Genomic DNA, 19,973 nt, shown 5'->3' on the forward strand with positions numbered 1-19,973 from the left:
TACAAATGATGTACTCAGCAACCAAAAAACAGAGGGTTAGAGACAGCTAAGCCCCTCTTCCCTAGTAAAAGATCACCTGAGGGCCCCTGCTCCTCAACCTGATGAGACTCGGCAGCAACAGTCAGTGACCTACAAAGATGGTGGAAGCCAAAGGTAAACAAGACGTTATGCTGATGTGGTCCGTACTGACAAACTAATATCAGAACAAAATCAGCCAATAGCATCTACTAATCTGACAGCAGTTATTACAGCCTCTCTAGCTAACATGCTACAAGATTTCAGCCTGTCTAACCCTTCAGCAACCACCACTAAAAGATTCCTATTGGAAACACAGGCCATCCTCACAGCAATCATAAATGAATAAAAACAAACTCATTCCTGCCTCTCTTCAGATCATGGCATGGAATGCAAATGGCTTAAGGAACAAAATTCGGGAGCTATAAGATTTCACTTACAGATACCAACCTGATATTATTCTAATAATTGAAACTCACCTTAGACCCTCTGACAGTCCCAAAATTCGGGGTTATCTCATGTATACAGAAATGACAGATCCAACTACAGAGGATGTTTTTAATGAAGATGGCAGTGGCACTGCCATCTTCATTAAAAATTATATTAAGCACCATTCTGTGAACAACCCACCAACCACTGACCTTGAAATTACAGCCGTTGAAAATTTCACCAGCTCTGCCAGCAAATTGAAAATCTATTCAACTTACAATCCACCCTTAAAAACTCTACTGCACACTGATCTAAATGCCATTTTAGGAGTTAGATACCCATCATTATTGCTGGGGATTTAAACTCCAAGCACCCTGCCTGGAATAGTAGAATCACCAACAAGAATGACTGCATCCTTTCAAACTACATAGGATCAAACTATGCTCTGTTTTTGCTGGACCTACTGAATCAACTCATCTCAGTACGTTTGGCACTGCTGACATCCTGGATATAACTATCCTGCAAGACATTAAACTTCAGTACAGTCTTAAATCACTAAATGGCTGTCATCAGATCACAACCCAATTCTACTACAACTAGGAGAACAAGAATACCTCTCTCCTTCCTCTCACTCATGCATATCGTGGGACAGATTGTCTAAAGCACCTGAGGATCAAATTGGACCTGTCCCTCACATATGCACAGAAGAAGGTGTGGAATCTGCAGTGACTAGTCTCATCCAACAGACTAAGTCCGCTATAACGGTTTCAACTTTCCACAAACCTGTTACCAAGCCTGGTCGGTTACCCGAGGATATTATGGACCTGATCAGAGAGAAGAATGGAGATAGGAAGAGATTTCGTAACACTCGCGCTCCTCAGGACAAAACAGTTCTTAATAGATTGAACGGTGCAGTGAGAGATGCACTTAAAACTCAGAAACCAAGTTCGGGATGAAAAGTTAGCCTCTATCTCACCTATTGATCATTCTATCCGGGGGTTACTAAGAAACATCAAAAATAAAAACAGATCCCCCCCCCCCATAATCTCTAACCAGGGCCTACTTCACACAGATGTAGATAAGGCAGAAGCCATAATAAAGAATCTAGATGTGTAACGCAAACCTTCATATACCAACTTAGATTTCAATCACTTATATAAAATCCACAGACAGGTCAGACACAAATTAAAACTCCCAGATACCAGTACTGACCATATTGCACCCACATTGCCTGTTCAATTACATGATATTATTAAAATAACTAAAGAATAATAAAGCTCCTGGACCAGACGGCATTTCGAATAGGGTGATCAAGCTGTTGCCTCGAAAAGTAGTAGTGCACCTGACCATTATAATTAATACAATATTAAGATTTCACTATATTCCTTCCACCTGGAAACTGGCTGATGTAATCCCTATACATAAGCCAGGCAAGGACCCACACCTACCGCAAAATTATCGTCCAATCAATCTCATCTCCAATCTGGGTAAGGTTGAAGAGGTCATCTTCTCAGGACTCCGAACCTCTGTAAATGATCTAAACATCCTCCCTAAAGAACAATTTGGTTTTCGGCAATACCATAGTACTACCCAGCAAATCCACAGAATTGTGGAATACATCACCAACAGCTATAACTGGCACCAGTGTACAGGAGTTCTTTTCCTAGACCTATCCAAAGCATTTGACAAAATCTGGCATTTTGGACTCCTACACAAACTTATCTCAGCCGGTACTTCACTAAACATGGTTCATCTAATCTATTCATATCTTCAGAACAGACCAATACAAGTAAAAATCAACGGTTCTACCTCATCCAAGTGCCATATCTTTGCTGGAGTGCTGCAGGGATTCCTACTGGCTCCATTGCTGTTTTCTGTTTACATGTCGGACATCCAGCACAATCCGATGTCTTCTATTTTGGCCCTGAATGTGGACGATACAGTAATACTAACCAAATCTCTCCGACCCCATTTCATTACCGGAAAGCTTCAAGAAAACCTTCTAAAGCTGGAGGGTTTGTTCTCCAAATGGAGACTGGAAGTCAACCCCAAAAAAGTTCAGCCATTCTTTTCTCGAAAAGGCCAATATCTTCTGCAGGATATGTGTTACTATTCAATACCAAAATTCCCTGGCAGACAGAAACAGAAACTGGGTGTAATTCTCGACAGAAAGCTATCTTTCAACCAACACATCACGTTTTTGTGCGCAAAGGCATCTAAAGCCATCGCTCAGATCTCTTCGCTAATTAATAGAAATAGCAAACTCAGCAGCAGAATCAAATTGCAGCTATACCAGATGATGATTCGTCCTATAATCATCTATGCCTCACCAGCCTGGAGCCACAACTCTAATATTAACATTATCAAAATACCACGAGTGCAGAACAAGTGCTTGAGAATGATTTTGAACGCCCCATGGTATGTTAGAAACAAGCAACTTCATAGAGATACAAATATTCCCTATATTTTCTCTTTCCTACAATCCTTAGCATCTAAGTTCTTCCTAAAGACGTCCATACACCCCAACGATTTGGTTCAGCAAGCTGCAGCATACGAGGCAACGGACATATTCAAACATAGAAGACCAAAAGCTATATTAACCTACTATAGCGATGCATAATCTCCATGCCCATTCAGGGCGAGCAGACTGCCCTAAATTTTACCCTCATTGTAACCGCAACAGATAGTAGGGAATATGAAAAAGCATCTTGCATCACTGCTAAAGTCATAAATGTCAATTGTCAATTGTCAATAAGTGAATAAAAGGCATTAGCTGGTTTTTTTTATTTTTTGACATTTTCGCAGTAAGACATTTTGCATTCTTTTTTGTAAATAATCAATGGATGATAAATATATTATAAATTCATTAAAAACGCCAATTGCTTATTAAGGTGAATGTCAGTGATACATAACAAAATGAAATCATTTAAAAATTGTGCTAATTAAAAGAGATGCTGAGTAAATAATTAACTTTTTTGCTGCGAATCGTCAATTCAACAAATCCATTAATAACATCGCTCATTGGAAAAAAGGCTAATACTGTGAAGCATTTAATTTTCGCGTTGAATTCACCATCTGTTTGATAGCGTAACTTCAAACCAATGGCAACAATTTTGCGATACAGATTTTGTATCATATGAAATAAATAACCTGTTATAGTTGTTGATGTAAATATGTTAGAAAAAGCGTTGACAGTTGCTTTCTCGAAGTCAATCATTAATGTTTCGGGATCTAATGATGAACGTAAGCCCTTTAAGGCACTGAATAATCTGCTTTAAGTTAATTCTGATTTTCCAGGAGGCAAAGCAAAAAGCCGCCATGGAATCCTTAAGGGGGGGGGTCTCATGCCAGTCCCAAGCCTGGGTAAAGGAGGAGGGTTGGTCAGATGAGTGTCAATGCTCTGAGCGTAACGAAAAAACACTATTCTTATCTGATGCCTATATACGATCAACAGCTACAACATGCTGGCTGGGACGTCGCCCGGAGCAGCAAGGTCCGTCATACCAATCCAGCGATTCCATATAATACTCATTACCTAGTGGTGATATCTGCTTCAATTCTTTAGTCAGTTTCCCAATACTATCTAAACCTAGCTTTTTCATATAACTCACTACATTATCTTTTCCATTGCTGTAAAATTTTATCTCTATTCAACAATACTTTGCCTTTTTCGTCTTTAACTGTATTTTAGGTTGCTACCTTCTATTAAAGGTTCTAATCATTTTGTACACCTCTCTAGTTTTATGCTCGCCATGGTACTGTTCTATATTATTGCACTGGACTTCTAACCATTTCATCGTATCCGGCTGACTGCGTTTTTCACCTCGTTACACTTTCTTCTACATTGCTCCTCTATTTGTTCTGATGTATTTCTTCTTATCTTCAACATTCTTTTCTCCTGTACTAACTTCAGTGTTTCTTGTCTAATCCATTTCTTCTAGATCTTCTCTTCTTCTGGTACTGTTTCTTCAACTGCGTCTATCGCCTTCATTACTCCTTTCACTCGTCGATTCGATTTTTTCTTTGTCCACACGTTAAAGTTTCTCCTCTAACAGTGTTCTGCACCTTCTTCCTATTTCTGCTTCACTTGTTCTCGCTCTCTTCGTTTCTGATGATGGGGTTTATATTTTCTTTTTTAATTTCAACTTGATGTCTGCTATCACTAACTATGATCCGAGTCGATATCTGCTCCTTGAAAGTTCGACACTGCTGTACTGATGTTATCCTTCTTTTAATCATAATCATATCAAACAAGTTCTTGGTTTTCATATTATTTGATCGCAACATCCATTTTTCACACTACTTTTGCTGGAATCTTGTGTTATAGATTATCATATCGTGGTCCACATCGAATTCTAACAAATTCTAATATTTTCACCTCGTTCATTTCTTTCTCCGAAATGATATTTTCCCATAACTCTTTCTCAACAATCATTATATATTCCGACTTTGGCATTCCAATCTCCTTCAATAATAGTACATCTTAGTGATAGACATGTGCCAGCTATCTCTGATTGGCTACCAGTGGAGACTGAACTGCCCACGCAGTCTCCAAAAGCTAGACAGGGTATAAAGGCCTCGCCTACTCCCTATAAGGGAATAAAAGGCGTTAGCTGGTTTATTTATTTTTTATGGTTTGGCATTATTTATATTGTCTCTGTCCGATATTTTTAAAATAAGTCAATATCCTGTCAGATCATAAAAACACATGTACAACCAGTAATTAGTTTTAATACGTAATTATTTCATCCCAAGTATCTTGGGACATCCTCAGTACAGTAATTCAAACAATACTAGGAATAACATACAGTTCGGGCATGATTACAATGGAATCTCAATACGCATGCAGTAGCGTGTTAAAACTAATGATGAATTCACCACAGGTTTCATTATATAAAAACGTCTTATTCTTTCACGGGGAACTGAAAGCATCTACAACTTACTAGACAAACTTCAATCAAAACAGGGTAAGCTACGTGCTAGAATTTCAGTTGGAATGAGTTTATCGCGTCTGCACAAAAAAGTGCAGACGCGATAAACTCGTTCCAAGTTTTGCAAAACTAAAAGAACTCATCAAATCTCCAGGTGCCCATAAAATCTATCAGAAATCAAGTCATTCCTTACTACTTAATCAGATGCAAGTTTTTAAGCATGAATTGGAAACAAATAATTTAAAAATTACTGAACTAGAAGCAGATTTATCAAATACATTAAATCAAGATCTACGACAATTGATTATAAGTGTCTCAAAAAATTCGAGGATAAAAGCTTTCATAAAAGCAATATTACTTTACATTATAAATACCTTAATTTACTAAATCGTTCTAAGAAGATCACTAACAAATTACCGACTGAAAATGGGTAGTCAACTTATCTAACCGTCCACTAACAACAGACGAATTAAATGTCCTAGGAAGAGTTCATAAATTTGCAGTTTCACCTAAATGTTTCCCATATTTAGATTTCATATATAACATAGGGAGAAATATCGGCCATCTTTCAAGTACTGAAGCCAACAGACTTCGTTTTGAGGTAGCAAAAATAATCTATGATGCCAAACCTTCAGACTTAAATATCCCACCATCAGAATTAAAAGCTCTTACCTCCTTAAAACGTAAGAAAAACATGATCATTACCAGATCTGACAAAGGAAATACCACTGTGGTTCTTAATACCAATTCATATGATCGGAAAATGAATTTATTACTCCGAGATCGTAATACTTACGCCAAACTGGATTATGATCCTACAAAATATCAACTCAGGAAATTAAATAAGTTACTTGATGAATCCTCCTTAGATGAAGAAACAACTAAAAAAATTCAAGACATACCATGCTAGACCTCCTAAAATTTATGGTTTACCTAAGCTTCACAAGGTTAATGTTCCACTCAGACCCGTCGTAGATTCTACTGGCAGCCTGACTTGCAAGTTTTCAAGATTCTTATCTAACCTTCTCCGTCCTCACATAGGCCACTCAGCCTCTTCAATGAAAAATTGCACAGAGTGTCTCGCATAAATAAAAGACATTCAACTGTTAAAAACTGACTTGTGAATTAACTTCGACATTGTCTCTCTCTTCACTAACATTCCTCATGAAGAAACTGTAGAATAATTAACTCAAAAATTTCCATCTGATATAGTTGAATTATTCAAATTTGTTATTGCATCCGGTTACCTCACTTGGAAGGGTAAAATTTACAAGCAAGAAGAAGGAACAGCAATGGGGATCTCCTTTATCACCAAACTTAGCAAACCTGTTTTTAGAACGCCTGGAAGAAAAGATTTTCACTTTTGAACCCAAACCAAATATTTCGTTACGATATGTCGACGACGTCTTTGCAGTTTGGGATCATCCCGAACATGAATTACATCTGTTTCTAGACAAAATAAACCTTCTTCACCCTCGCATCAACTTTACGTTAGAAAAAGAATCTCCACAGGGTATCTCCTTTCTGGATTTACACATTCAAAGAAAAGAAGATGGTTCCATCGCCACATCTGTCAATTGCAAGCCTATATTTTCAGGTGGGTGGCTACATTCACAATTCTACCGCTCATCATCCATTTCAGAAATTTGGCGTCATGAAATACCTAGTTACCAGAACACACAAATTCTGCTCCTCTGAAGAATCTCTAAACCAAGAACTAGAAATAATCAAAAATACAGCCATACTAAACGGATATAATCTTAAAACAACTCAAAAAATCATCAATCACTTCCCCACACATCAACCTAGACAAGAAGTCCATAGGATTTCCATAGCTTATGTCAAAGGCGTCTCCGAACGTCTTTCAAAAATTATGAAGAAATATAATTTTCCCACTACATACAAATCCATCAACCAGATCTATAACTTGTTACCTTCTCCTAAGGACAAACTCTCACCTCTGATGTTACCTGGCGTTTATGAGATCCCATGCTTCTTCAATTTGTCTTAATTTTGACAGACAGGTAGATCTGTTCAGAAAGTATCTCGGACCATCAAGATCACATTCGTCTTTTCAATCCGCAGATATCTGGTCTCCCTCAACACGGAGTTGAAAACCCAAACCATGGGATTCATTGGGAAAAACCGAAACTTTTACATAGATCTTTATTTAAACATGAACGTCTATATAAAGAAAGTGCTGAAGCCCTACTACACAGACCAAATTTAAACAGCAACGACGTTCTTACTATTCTTAAAGTATGGAAAATTGTCATCCAAAATTGTGTAAAATAGTCGCTTTATATGTTTTTTTTTTTAATTTACTTCTATAACACGTTACTGCACGCGTATGGAGATTCCGTTGTAATCATGCGCCCTAACTGTATGTTATTCCTATTATTGTTTGAATTACTGTACTGAGGATGACCTAAGATACTTGGGATGAAATATTTACGTATTAAAATTAATCACTGTAGTTTTACGTGTGTTTTTAGTGATGAATTCACCACAGGTTTCATTATATAAACACATCCTGTTGAAATCTTGCTGCTATGATTCGTTCATTGACAGGATTGTAGCCTGGAAGTGCATTTCTAGCTTTTTTGTTAAGAAGGAAACCAACTCCTGCTTCATGCTTAGTGTCATGCCATGACTATATGACTTCTCATCAATTTTCATTCCTGCTGATGTCCATCGCAAATCTGCCAGCCCTAGTATATCACACCGATATCTCTTCATTTCCTCGCGAAGTAATTCTAGTTTTCCTGCCATCCAAAGTGTTCGTACATTCCATGATCCTACTGATAATAGATCTGTTAGTTTCACTTTCTGTTTCCTTTCCGTATCCCACTTTCGGTATCCCACTTTTTGGTAATCCCACTTTTAGATCCCGAAACATTAATGATTGACTTCGAGAATGCAACTATCAACGCTTTTTCTAACATATTTACATCAACAACTATAACAGGTTGTTTATTTCATATGATACAAAATCTATATCGCAAAATTGTTCCTATTGGTTTGAAATTACGCTATCAAACAGATGGTGAATTCAACACGAAAATGAAATGCTTCGCAGCATTAGCATTTTTTCCGAATGAGCGATGTTACTGATGGATTTGTTGAATTGACGATCCGCAGAAAAAAAAAGTAATTATTTACGCAGCATCTCTTTAATTTGCACAATTTTAAATGATTTCATTTTGTTTTGTATCATTGAAATTCACCTTAATAAAAAAATTGCCTGTTTAATGAATTTATAATACCTTTATTATCCGTTGATTATTTACAAAAATTAATGCAAAATATCTTTCGGCGAAAATGTTTTACGGCGAAATGTCTTACGGCGTAAAGGTTCATGTCAAAAATGTTGAGGCGAATTTTCCGGTGACGAGATTAAGCAATGTGATCAAAGGAACTGACTGTTCCTTAGCAACTTCAAATAAAACTCTACCTGGTATGCTATCTAATCCTATAGCTGTATTCACATCAATGTTTTGTCTATGCTGTACACCTCGACTGCGTTTATTTCAGTTCCCATATAAGTCTTTGCCTCTCTCGTTACTGCAATATCTCCACCTGGATGATATACTCTTGCAAAGTGTTCACTTAGTAATTCTGCTATTTCGACTGATTCAGTTATCTCCTTACCATGGGCATTCATTATAATCATTCTGCGATAAACATTCTTCCTTTTACACGCAGCATATATCGAAAGAACCGTTTGTTTTTATATTTTTGGCCTGCGTAACTAATTTCCATTCACAATCTGCTTTTGTTTCTTACCACACTGGTTACCCTTCTGACCTATGCTTTGTACTGCTCATCTGCCTGCTGGTCACCTTTCTCTTTGAATTCCCTGCACAATTTTTGAAGCTCTAGTTAATTGACAATCCATTCATCTCCCACCTGATTTAATATGCTGATTCTAGGTATGCTTTACTTCCCTCAAATACCCCTTTACCACTTCTCATGCAATATCAACATCTAGCTTCACATGCATGGAACTGATCCTAGTAATCTCTCTCTCTCTCCAATTGGCGGCAACATCGTCATATTGGTTATAGGTAAATTCAGTTATGTGATCGAGAACTCTCATACCTGTGGTATATTTTATCACATGCTGTCTCAGTTAGTTATTACTTAGTAACTGCATAAACAGTAACGGTCCCTGAGTTTGCCGCCGCTCTCAAAACACATCTAGGATGGTTTGCATCTGAATGGATTTGGTGTTCAGAGCCTGGAAAAATTGTTACTGAAATAAAATCTACAAAAAGTTAAAACAACGTATAGGGAAATAAATTAAAATACTATGTTTATTTTTGAGGGAGCCTGTGTAGCTCAGAAGAAGTGGCGTTTGCACTCTACAGTGCTTGGTCCCTCGACAAAAGGTGTTCAAATCTAGTCGCCGACTAGAGGAACTTTTCCTAAACCTTTTCTCAACCAGTTCCAGAGTTAGTCGATCTCTGGCACGGGATAGCGGGTTTTTCTTCCCGTAAACTCAAGAAAATTGGCCGTCGAACTCATACTATTTTCAGACATTAAAAATATTGTGTTAGGGTTAGGGGCCGCCAGATGGCGGGACTTACTAGCCGCCGGCACTGCGTGCCGACTAATTAGTCTTGGGCCAGCTATCTCTGATTGGCTACCAGTGGAGATTGAACTGCCCACTCAGTCTCCAAAAGTTAGATAGGACTAAAAAACGATTCGCCTACTCCCTATACGGGGAGTAGGCGAAACCGTTGGCCATTTTTTTTTTTTTGTAAGTAAAACTTTAATAATTTCAACATTCTAAAATGTTATTTTTCTTGATTTTCTGTTAGCAAAATGGTCGATGACATTGGCAAAGTCTATTTCACAGTAATATAGGGAATTCTTAATTAATTTTATTTAGAGAAACTCCTCTCACAACTAGCAACATTTAAAGTAATTGTAAGGAAAATTCGCAGTAGTATTACAATATTTGGAACTGAGATCTCGAGACTATGTTTTAGAAGTAACTGCGAAAGTTCAAAAATGTTCAAAGTGCCGCCCGTGGCGTACCTCCCCCTCTGCACCCTGTAGCTACGCCTCTGCACGTGTCCTCTCCTCCTTCCAGTCTGTTCCCAGAGTTGAAATTCCTGTAATAATTACCCACCCTCTATCACTGAGTTTATTTGCCAATGCACACTAGCCTCATAATCTTTCCTATTCCCTCGTCTATAGAAGAATCCAAATGTATATTTTGTTCTGCGAGCTTCTGTCTCATACAAGATAGCCTGAAATGTGCTATTTTCTCTGGTCTGCAGTTTAACTTACTCCATTTTGTAGTTTATCTGCTCTCATCAGTAACACTCCTCCCCACATTCTTTTCTATGTATCCTCCCTGAACACACTATACCCTTCACATTCTATCCGGCTAACTATTATCTGCTGTCAGCCATAGTCATTAAGCCCAATAACGTTTGGCTAGGATGAACTAACCAATGCCAAAAATTCAAAAAAACAAAAGCCTATTAGGCCCATTGCCGTCCTAACTCTTTAAACTAACTATCCCATTCTAGTTTGTTAACAGTGATACAAACTTAGACATTTTATGCACATTCCTACATTCAACTGTATCACTAATATCTGCATATTCACTCAATAGCTTCTCTCCCTTGACTTCTAGTTTCCCTGATTTTCCATATCCACTTTCAATTTCAGTAACAATTTTTCCAGGCTCTGAACACCGAATCCATTCAGATGCAAACCATCCTTTCTTGTGTAAATCATTTCGCCAGTAAAAAATCACTCCACACATCCACAAACTCTCATTATTCCTCCTGCATAACCTACGCAACGAGTCATTGGCTATTATAGCCCTCCTTCTCTGCACTATTCTGTCATACGTAAGCAGTGGACTCACGATCGTAACTCTCTCACTCTTCTCTTTTGCTGCTTCAACCTTCAGAATCAATTACAAAACACAAATCTCTCTCTGTGTGTCTCTCAATGCTTCCAAAACATATTTTTGTGGAAGTGGTATTTGCAGTAGACCCAAATTATACACACAAATCCTACCATACCTCTCCTTCAATCCATTCACCGTCAAGGAATTTACAACCAATTTTGGCATTCGTTCCACTGACTCACCCCTCTCCATGCAAAAAAAATTTGGTCCGCATACCCTTACTAACCACACTCTTACGCAAATTCCACGGATGGCCTTAGTTCTCTGACTATTTGTCATATATTGAAAAATTTAACTTGCATCAATTTTATGATATGCCTTTAATATCTTAAAGGTTTCTTTCATTTCCTCTATTTTCTGTGTATCAACTAAATTTTGCAATCCACAAACCTTCAACCTATCCTCGTATGGAATATTCCACAGAAGTGTCGTCATCTTGGTCACTCGTCTCTGAATCCTCTCAATCACGTCCTGGTCTCTAAGAAACCCAGATGATCAAATCTGTGGCCAAACCATAGCCTTATAAAGAGTGATAATGACTCCTTATCTTTACTTGTTAAGTGTTTTTTCAACACACAAGTAATTTGTTGATCTATTTTGAGATATTACCAACATCTACAATATGCCCTCTGAACTTTCACTCTTTGTACACCATTATCCCCAAGTCGCTAGCCTCATCAATTTCCTGCAAGCCAATACCATCAATATGTTAAACCATATGCAACCTTTTCAAGCGGAAGTGCATAACCTTACATTTTGCAACATTAAATTGACAATCATTATCCTTTGCCCACAATGACAATTTATTTAAATCGTCCGGAAGGATATCTACATCACCTTTCAACTGTTCCTCTCCCCAGTTTTCCATCAGTGGAATCTCCTAGATTCCCCTCTACCATATACTACTCTCTGGTGTCTGTCCATCAACCACTCCCTTATCAATGTTACCAGCCTCATATCTATTCCCATTTGCTCAAGCTTTTGTAATAGTTTTTTATGTCGCATATTGTGTAAAATGCCTTGGAAAAGTCGAGCAACTCATTATTTCGTTTGGTTCAGTCGTCTTCCTACCATGAATATTGTTTAAAGTCACCCTACCATAGTCATTTTCCTCTTACTTGGTAAAATAGCTAAACAGGCCAAAGTAAATAAACCCGAAACGAAAAAACTCTTCCGAGCTGTTTAGCTAATTCTCTCTCATAGTCTGATCTGGCCTTTCTTACCACTAGTCACCCTTATTTCTTGCACTTTGCACTGCTCACGAGCATACTGATCACTATTTTCTTTATATTTCCTCCACAATGTTTTCTTCTTCTGTAGTTCTTGCTTTATATCCCTACTCATCCACTTAATTCCACCCTGGGTTATTCTCCTGATCTTGGGTATGCAGGTTGATACTGCTATAGTTCCCGACAGATTGAGACCCTTCGACACTTCTGAGCATGTCCCAAAAAGGAGAATCCATTCCAATAATAGGGTAATAATCCGTCTTCTGCGATGAGTTTGTTTATCATTACAGGTCGGAAAATTTAGATTTTCTTTTACGAACATTGTAGTTTTTAAAGTGTAACTATTTTGCTTGTATAACAGTTGGAAAAATGTACGTAGAGTATTAACAAAATTTTAAAAAAAAAGGTATAGCATAATACAAAAATTTAACGAAAATGTATTTTTAAGAAAGTTTTCTATAAAATAAAAATAATTATACAGAAAAACAGAAATATTTTTCAAATAAACTTAGCTATTCTAAACCTACAGTTGAGAGAACTGAGACACTTTAATGTCCTAAACCGATTAATTATTTATGACTTGTTGCGACTCTTTTAACAAGCCCATACAAAAAAAAAAGTAGGAAGAAAATACCATTATCAAATCTTTTAATCTTCATAGTCATCTGAATCGGTGTTCGAATCGCCATTACTTTCACTTAAACTGATCACCAAAGGTTCGCATAATTTTCCGATAATTCTGTCTCAATACATATTTTCCAATGAGGTGACATGAGAGCAATATTTTCCCCAGTTTTGAACAGTAATACTTTCAGTCGCCTGTTCTGAAAGCTTAAAAAGTTTGGACATGTCAATATCCCCAATTACGTTGCGATGGTGAATGAAACTTTTCACTTCTGCCCAAGCATACTCAATAGCATTAATATCACAATGATGTGGTGGAAGCCGCAAAGCTAGAAATCCTTGCTCTTTGAGCATCGTGTCGAATTTAAATGGTTTAGTTGTGAGCGAGTTTCTTTTGACCAAATTAAGCAATTCAATTTTTCTCATATCTGGGGAATGAGAAATGTTATTTGCAGAGAGACAATCTATAAGAACTTGCTTCTTATTAGACCAATTTGGAAAATTGGTCTCATAAGAAGCAAGTTCTTATGGATTGGCTCTCTGTAATTGGTCTATTGTTATAATTTTATAATTATAACAATAGCATTTTTAGGAAGGTTTTTAATCAGTTTTTCTTCTGCCCACTTTTCGAAGATGGTAGAATTCATTTGCCCATGGTAATCTCCAGTAGTTGAATTGACTTTGTATAGTAAATTTGAATTCGGTAAAAAAAAACCATTTCTCCACCCCCACAGAAAATTATTATGCGCCGCGAGGCATTTCAGGTTTGTAGCACTCCACATTCTTCTTTAGACTGCCAACATTTTCCATAAGTTAAATTACTATTAATCCAAGTTTCATCTAGACACACAATCGGTCTTTTCTACTCCCTGAAACGTCATATTCTCTCAAATACTGCGTTCTAAATAAAACAATGTCACTTCGCTCGATGATAAATTTCCTTTTATTCTGGGACTTTTTAAAACAAAATCCAATTTCATGAAGTATTTTCCTTAAAGTTTCTCTTTTCCAAGGAAAATTATTTTTTTCTTTAAGCATAGGAATCAATTTCAGAACAGCTGCCACTGTTTTCTCGACCACGTAAAATTCGTGAATAATTCTTCTTATAACGTCAATATCAAAATCATTTAAAGCTACGGTTTCGATGGTTTTCTTTCTCTGGCGCTTTTTTCAGGAGATTTAAATTTTGGCTTACCTTCACCTTTTGATTCCCTACGAATTCTTTTAACAGTTGACCCCGATACGCCCGCAATTGCACTTGCACGTTTTATGACTTGAGAAAGGGGAACGAGGAGACTGACCTTTAACGATTCTTTTTCGCAAACTATCAGCACATTATTCAATATTCTTTTGCAAGAGCTACTGAAATGTTTAACAACAGAACTTGTTGACTGTACTGGATTCATCATACAAATGAATAATTTAAAAAAAAATGCAAAAAAGCGACAACAAAAATTAAGCTACTACTAGAACAGCGACAGACAAGACGTGATTTCGCATGTTGGAGATTAATTCGTACATCGTTCTTTTCTTTCTTTCCTTCAGCATGAATCGACTATTCTTGACAAAAGGCCAAGCAGAAATCTACAAACGGTGGGCGTGCTATACTCTCAAGCAAGCTCTGATCACTTGTCATGCACGACTGACTGTTTCCTTGTAGCGTCTCAAGCCATGTCACTGTTCTAAGATGTCTCCTGAGTTGCTCATAATCACCAGTCTTATCGTTGAACATAAACCCCTTCTTGGCAGAAAATTCCACAAGCTTGGTAACTTGGTTATGGATATCTTCTGATCAAGGCCGTACTTATGCACAGACTCGAGCTGGGGTTCCCAAAAAAACAGAACCAATTTAAAGGCTCCAAACAATGATAGGGGCCCAGAGCACCCTGGCTCCTCGTGCCTCTTTACTCGGGAAAAGAGTAAGTACGGCCCTGCTTCTGATGCTATTATCAGATTCAACACGCTCAAGTCCCCTATCCCCTCTATAACATGTTGTTTCATGTAATTATCTCTCAGCAAACTGTATAAATCTCACTTTCATCTTGCATTTGTATGTGTTTGCGGGGCCAGTTTAACTGTTTTGTGGGATGCAAAGTTTTCGGGAGAAAAAAAAAAAAAAAAAACTCCTTCTGATATACGAAAATATATATGAAAATATATCATTATATCAGATTTTTGTTATGGCAACGTTGATTGCGCACTCTATAGGACTTATTGTTAAATAACTTATGTTATTTACACTCTTCGAATGTGAAAGGCGATCTGTTGTAAAATTTTACGTTATTCATTTGAGATGGCAGAAGCAGATATTGCTAATAATTTGCAGAATTACAAAATACAGTTACAGCAGGTAATGCTTTTTTTTTTTTTAACTCATTAGTTTCAAAGATTTTTGAATATACGCTTAACGATCATGTGCTATATGTGTATATATGTATTTATTTTTTGTCTGTCGCTAATTTTGTAGTTTGTTTTTCTCATTACGATTATTTTAATGGGCTCATTAAATGCACCTTTCCAGATTTTATGAAAAATAAACTTCAGTAATGTTTAGAATTGATATTTATTGGCCATGCCAGAATATCAACATTAATAAAGGTAAATTAATTAGAAGAAACACACGTATAGACCACAGTGAAAATTATTTAATTGTAAATATTTCATCCTAAGTATCTTAGGACATCATCAGTACAGTATTTAAACAAAAATTAGGAATAACATACAGTTAGGGCGCATGATTACAATAGAATCTCATGAAAACGTGCATATCGTGCTAAAGTAGTACAAAAAAAAAAAAAAAAAAAAAACGTTAATTATTTAACACAGTTTTGTATGATAATTTCCCATACTTTAGGAATAGTAAGAACGTCATTGCGGTTTAGGTTTGGTCTGTGTAGTAGGGCTTCAGAACTTTCTTTGTATAAACGTTCATGTTTAAATAAAGATGTATGTAAAAGTTTAGCCTTTTCCCAATGAATCCCATGGTTTGGGTTTTCAACTCCGTGTTGAGGGAGACCAGATATCTGCGGATTGAAAAGACGAATGTGGTCTTGATGTTCCGAGATGCGTTTCTGAACAGACCTACCTGTCTGTCCAAAGTAAGATAATTTGCATGAGCATGGAATCTCATAAACACCAGGTAACATCAAGGGTGAGAATTTGTCCTTAGGAGAAGGTAATAAGTTGTAAATTTGGTTGATAGGTTTGTAAGTAGTGGCAAAATTGTATTTCTTCATAATTTTAGAAAGACGTTCTGAGATGCCTTTAACATAAGGTATGGGAATCCTATGCACTTCTTCCTGTCTGGTTTGATGTATGCAGAAGTGACTGATAATTTTTTGAGTTGTTTTGGGATTATATCCATTTAGGATGGCTGTATTTTTGATAACTTCTAATTGCTGGTTTAAAGATTCTTCAAAGGAGCAGAATTTGTGTGCTCTGGAAACTAGTGATTTAATAATGCCAGATTTCTGAGATGGATGATGAGCAGAAGAATTGTGAATGTAGCGACCTGAGAATGTAGGCTTGCGAAAGACGGAAGTGGCGATGGAATCGTCTTCTTTTCTTTTGATGTGTAAATCCAAAAAAGAGATACCCTGTGGAGATTCTTTTTCTAACGTAAAGTTGATGCGATGATGAAGAAGGTTAATTTTATCTAGAAACAGTTGTAATTCAGGTTCGGGATGATTCACTTTTGAACCCAAACCAAAAATTTGGCTAAGATATGTCGATGACGTATTTGCAGTATGGAATCATCCCGAACCTGAATTACAACTGTTTCTAGATAAAATTAACTTTCTTCATCATCGCATCAACTTTACGTTAGAAAAAGAATCTCCACAGGGTATCTCTTTTTTGGATTTACACATCAAAAGAAAAGAAGACGGTTCCATCGCCACTTCCGTCTTTTGCAAGCCTACATTCACAATTCTTCTGCTCATCATCCATCTCAGAAATCTGGCATTATTAAATCACTAGATTCCAGAGCACACAAATTCTGCTCCTCTGAAGAATCTTTAAACCAGCAATTAGAAGTTATCAAAAATACAGCCATCCTAAATGGATATAATCCCAAAACAACTCAAAAAATTATCAGTCACTTCTGCATACATCAAACCAGACAGGAAGAAGTGCATAGGATTCCCATACCTTATGTTAAAGGCATCTCAGAACGTCTTTCTAAAATTATGAAGAAATACAATTTTGCCACTACTTACAAACCTATCAACCAAATTTACAACTTATTACCTTCTCCTAAGGACAAATTCTCACCCTTGATGTTACCTGGTGTTTATGAGATTCCATGCTCATGCAAATTATCTTACTTTGGACAGACAGGTAGGTCTGTTCAGAAACGCATCTCGGAACATCAAGACCACATTCGTCTTCTTAAACCGCAGAAATCTGGCCTCTCTCAACACGGAATTGAAAATCCAAACCATAGGATCCATTGGGAAAAGGCTAAACTTTTACATACATCTTTATTTAAACATGAACGTTTATACAAAGAAAGTTCTGAAGCCCTGCTACACAGACCAAACCTAAACCGCAACGACATTCTTACTATTCCTAAAGTATGGGAAATTATCATACAAAACTGTGTTAAATAATTAACGTTTTTTTTTTTTTTTGTTTTTTTTTTTGTACTACTTTAGCACGATATGCACGTTTTCATGAGATTCTATTGTAATCATGCGCCCTAACTGTATGTTATTCCTAATTTTTGTTTAAATACTGTACTGATGATGTCCTAAGATACTTAGGATGAAATATTTACAATTAAATAATTTTCACTGTGGTTTATACGTGTGTTTCTTCTAATTATGAACTCACCACAGGTTTCGTTATTTAAAAAAGGTAGATTAGGCGCAAAAAGTCAGTGCATTATCTGTCATAGAATATTACTATTTTATGTAGTGGAGATAAATAAGCTGTATCCCAGTTTAAGAATGTTTATGATATTAATTTTAAAAAATTAGAATATGAATGATTTCATAGCTTTGTAAATTTGATAATTAAGCATTTTGAAAACTTTTTCCTGCCCATTCGTGAGCACCTTAATTCTTTAAATTTCTCCCAATTTGTACAGCAATTATTGTTTTCCAAACGTATATACTTAATGCACATAATATTTCTCTGCATGTGTTATTTCTGTTTGATATCACCGACATCTTGTTCATTGATCTAGAGTATGCCAAGTTATTTATGCAGTTGGATTTTTTTATTTATTTAATAATAATTCCGATTAAAGGTATTAAGCATCTAGTACTTGGGTTGGGCTAAATGTTAGTTAACCATGGATACTGCTCCAGAGACCAAATCAAAACTCTTCCCACATCACAGAAATTTTTTATATTCACTTCAGAAGTATTATTATTATTATTATAGGTGACTCCAGGGAGTCCTTAGACTCATCGAGGGAGTCACCCATTAGACGGGGAGGCCCTAAACATCATGTCCACACAACTATATGACATTCTCACAGTATCTATCATATCTTGCCTTGAACTCACTCACTGTCATAGCACCCACAACAGACTCTGGCAGCTTATTCCACTCATTTACCACTCTAAAAGTAAATAACCCTGCTCTAATGCCCCTGCTAACCACACTCTTGCCCAGCTTCCATAGGTGTCGCCTAGTTCTCCCACCACCAGTCCTGATCTCAAAAATATCCTCTGAATTTATCTTATAGAAACCCTTTAGCAATTTGAATGTCTCAATCATATCTCCCCTTTTCCACCTATCAACTAATTTCTGCAACCCACAAATCTTCAACCTGTTCTCATATGGTTCATTCCATAGACCCGCTATCATCTTAGTCACTCGCCTCTGGATCCTCTCCACCTCCTCCCCATCAAGAAGGAACCTAGGTGACCAAATCTGGGCACAGTAGTCGAGATGAGGTCTTATCAAGGCTCGGTACAGAGGTACAATAACTTGCTTGTCTCTGCTCACCAAGGTATTTTTCAACAACCAAGTGAGTTGATGAGCTGATTCAGCTACTTTTGCAATATGCCTCCTAAACTTCATCTCCCTATCCACCAACACTCCCAAGTCCCTGGCCTCATCAATCTCCTGGAGTACAGTTCTACCAATGTGGTATACTGCTGCTAATCTTTTCACCCCAAAATGCATAAACTTACATTTTGTCACATTAAATTGACATCCATTCTCCTTAGCCCAGAACTGCAATCTGTCCAAGTCGTCCTGCAAGATTTTGACATCTTTTGCATTCACTGTCGGTCTACCCAACTTTGCATCATCAGCGAACAAATGAACTGTCCCTCTTAGATCCTTCCCTATATTGTTAATGAACAAATTAAACAGCAGTGGTCCAAGAACAGAACCCTGTGGCACACCAGTAGTCACAGGCCGTCTTTTGGACTCTACTCCTGAATAAACTATTCTTTGATATCACTCCATCAACCACCCACCTATCCATCTCATCAACCCTATATCCATTCCCATATGTTGTAGTTTACGGATTAGAATTCAATGTGGTATCCTGTCCAACGCCTTTGCCAGGTCCAGCAGTATCACTGTAAACCCATTACCCTTATCCAGTTCAGCCATCACCTTGTTATAAAACTTGAGCAAGTTACTGACGCCTGATATATCCTTCACAAAGCCATGCTGTCCCCCGTACAGTATCTCATTTTCATCAATTCATTCCTGTATTTTTCCCTCGACTACTTTCTCCAAGACCTTGACAATGACTCCTGATATGCTGATCTGTCGGTAATTTGCAACCGTAGTCTTGGATCCTCCTTTATGTAATGAAACTATTTTCCCTCTTTCCACACCTTTGGG

At 37.1% G+C, this 19,973-nt stretch overlaps 1 protein-coding gene across 1 annotated transcript in view; it reads left to right on the plus strand.

Annotated features, from left to right (window-relative positions):
- Positions 1-15,369: 15,369 nt before the first annotated feature.
- Spf30 (survival of motor neuron-related-splicing factor 30) overlaps positions 15,370-19,973 on the plus strand; it is an 85,431-nt gene continuing 80,827 nt past the window's right edge. Inside the window, exon 1 of the mRNA XM_090407722.1 lies at positions 15,370-15,510. Coding sequence (XP_090263848.1) covers positions 15,454-15,510 — 57 coding nt within the window. The 5' untranslated portion in view covers positions 15,370-15,453. The remainder of the gene's footprint in view (positions 15,511-19,973) is intronic.

Source organism: Typopeltis vanoorti, chromosome 17 (assembly GCF_054136105.1).
Source record: "Typopeltis vanoorti isolate ZY-2024b chromosome 17, IOZ_Tvanoo_1.0, whole genome shotgun sequence".
In the NCBI taxonomy this organism is placed as follows: Eukaryota; Metazoa; Arthropoda; class Arachnida; order Uropygi; family Thelyphonidae; genus Typopeltis; species Typopeltis vanoorti.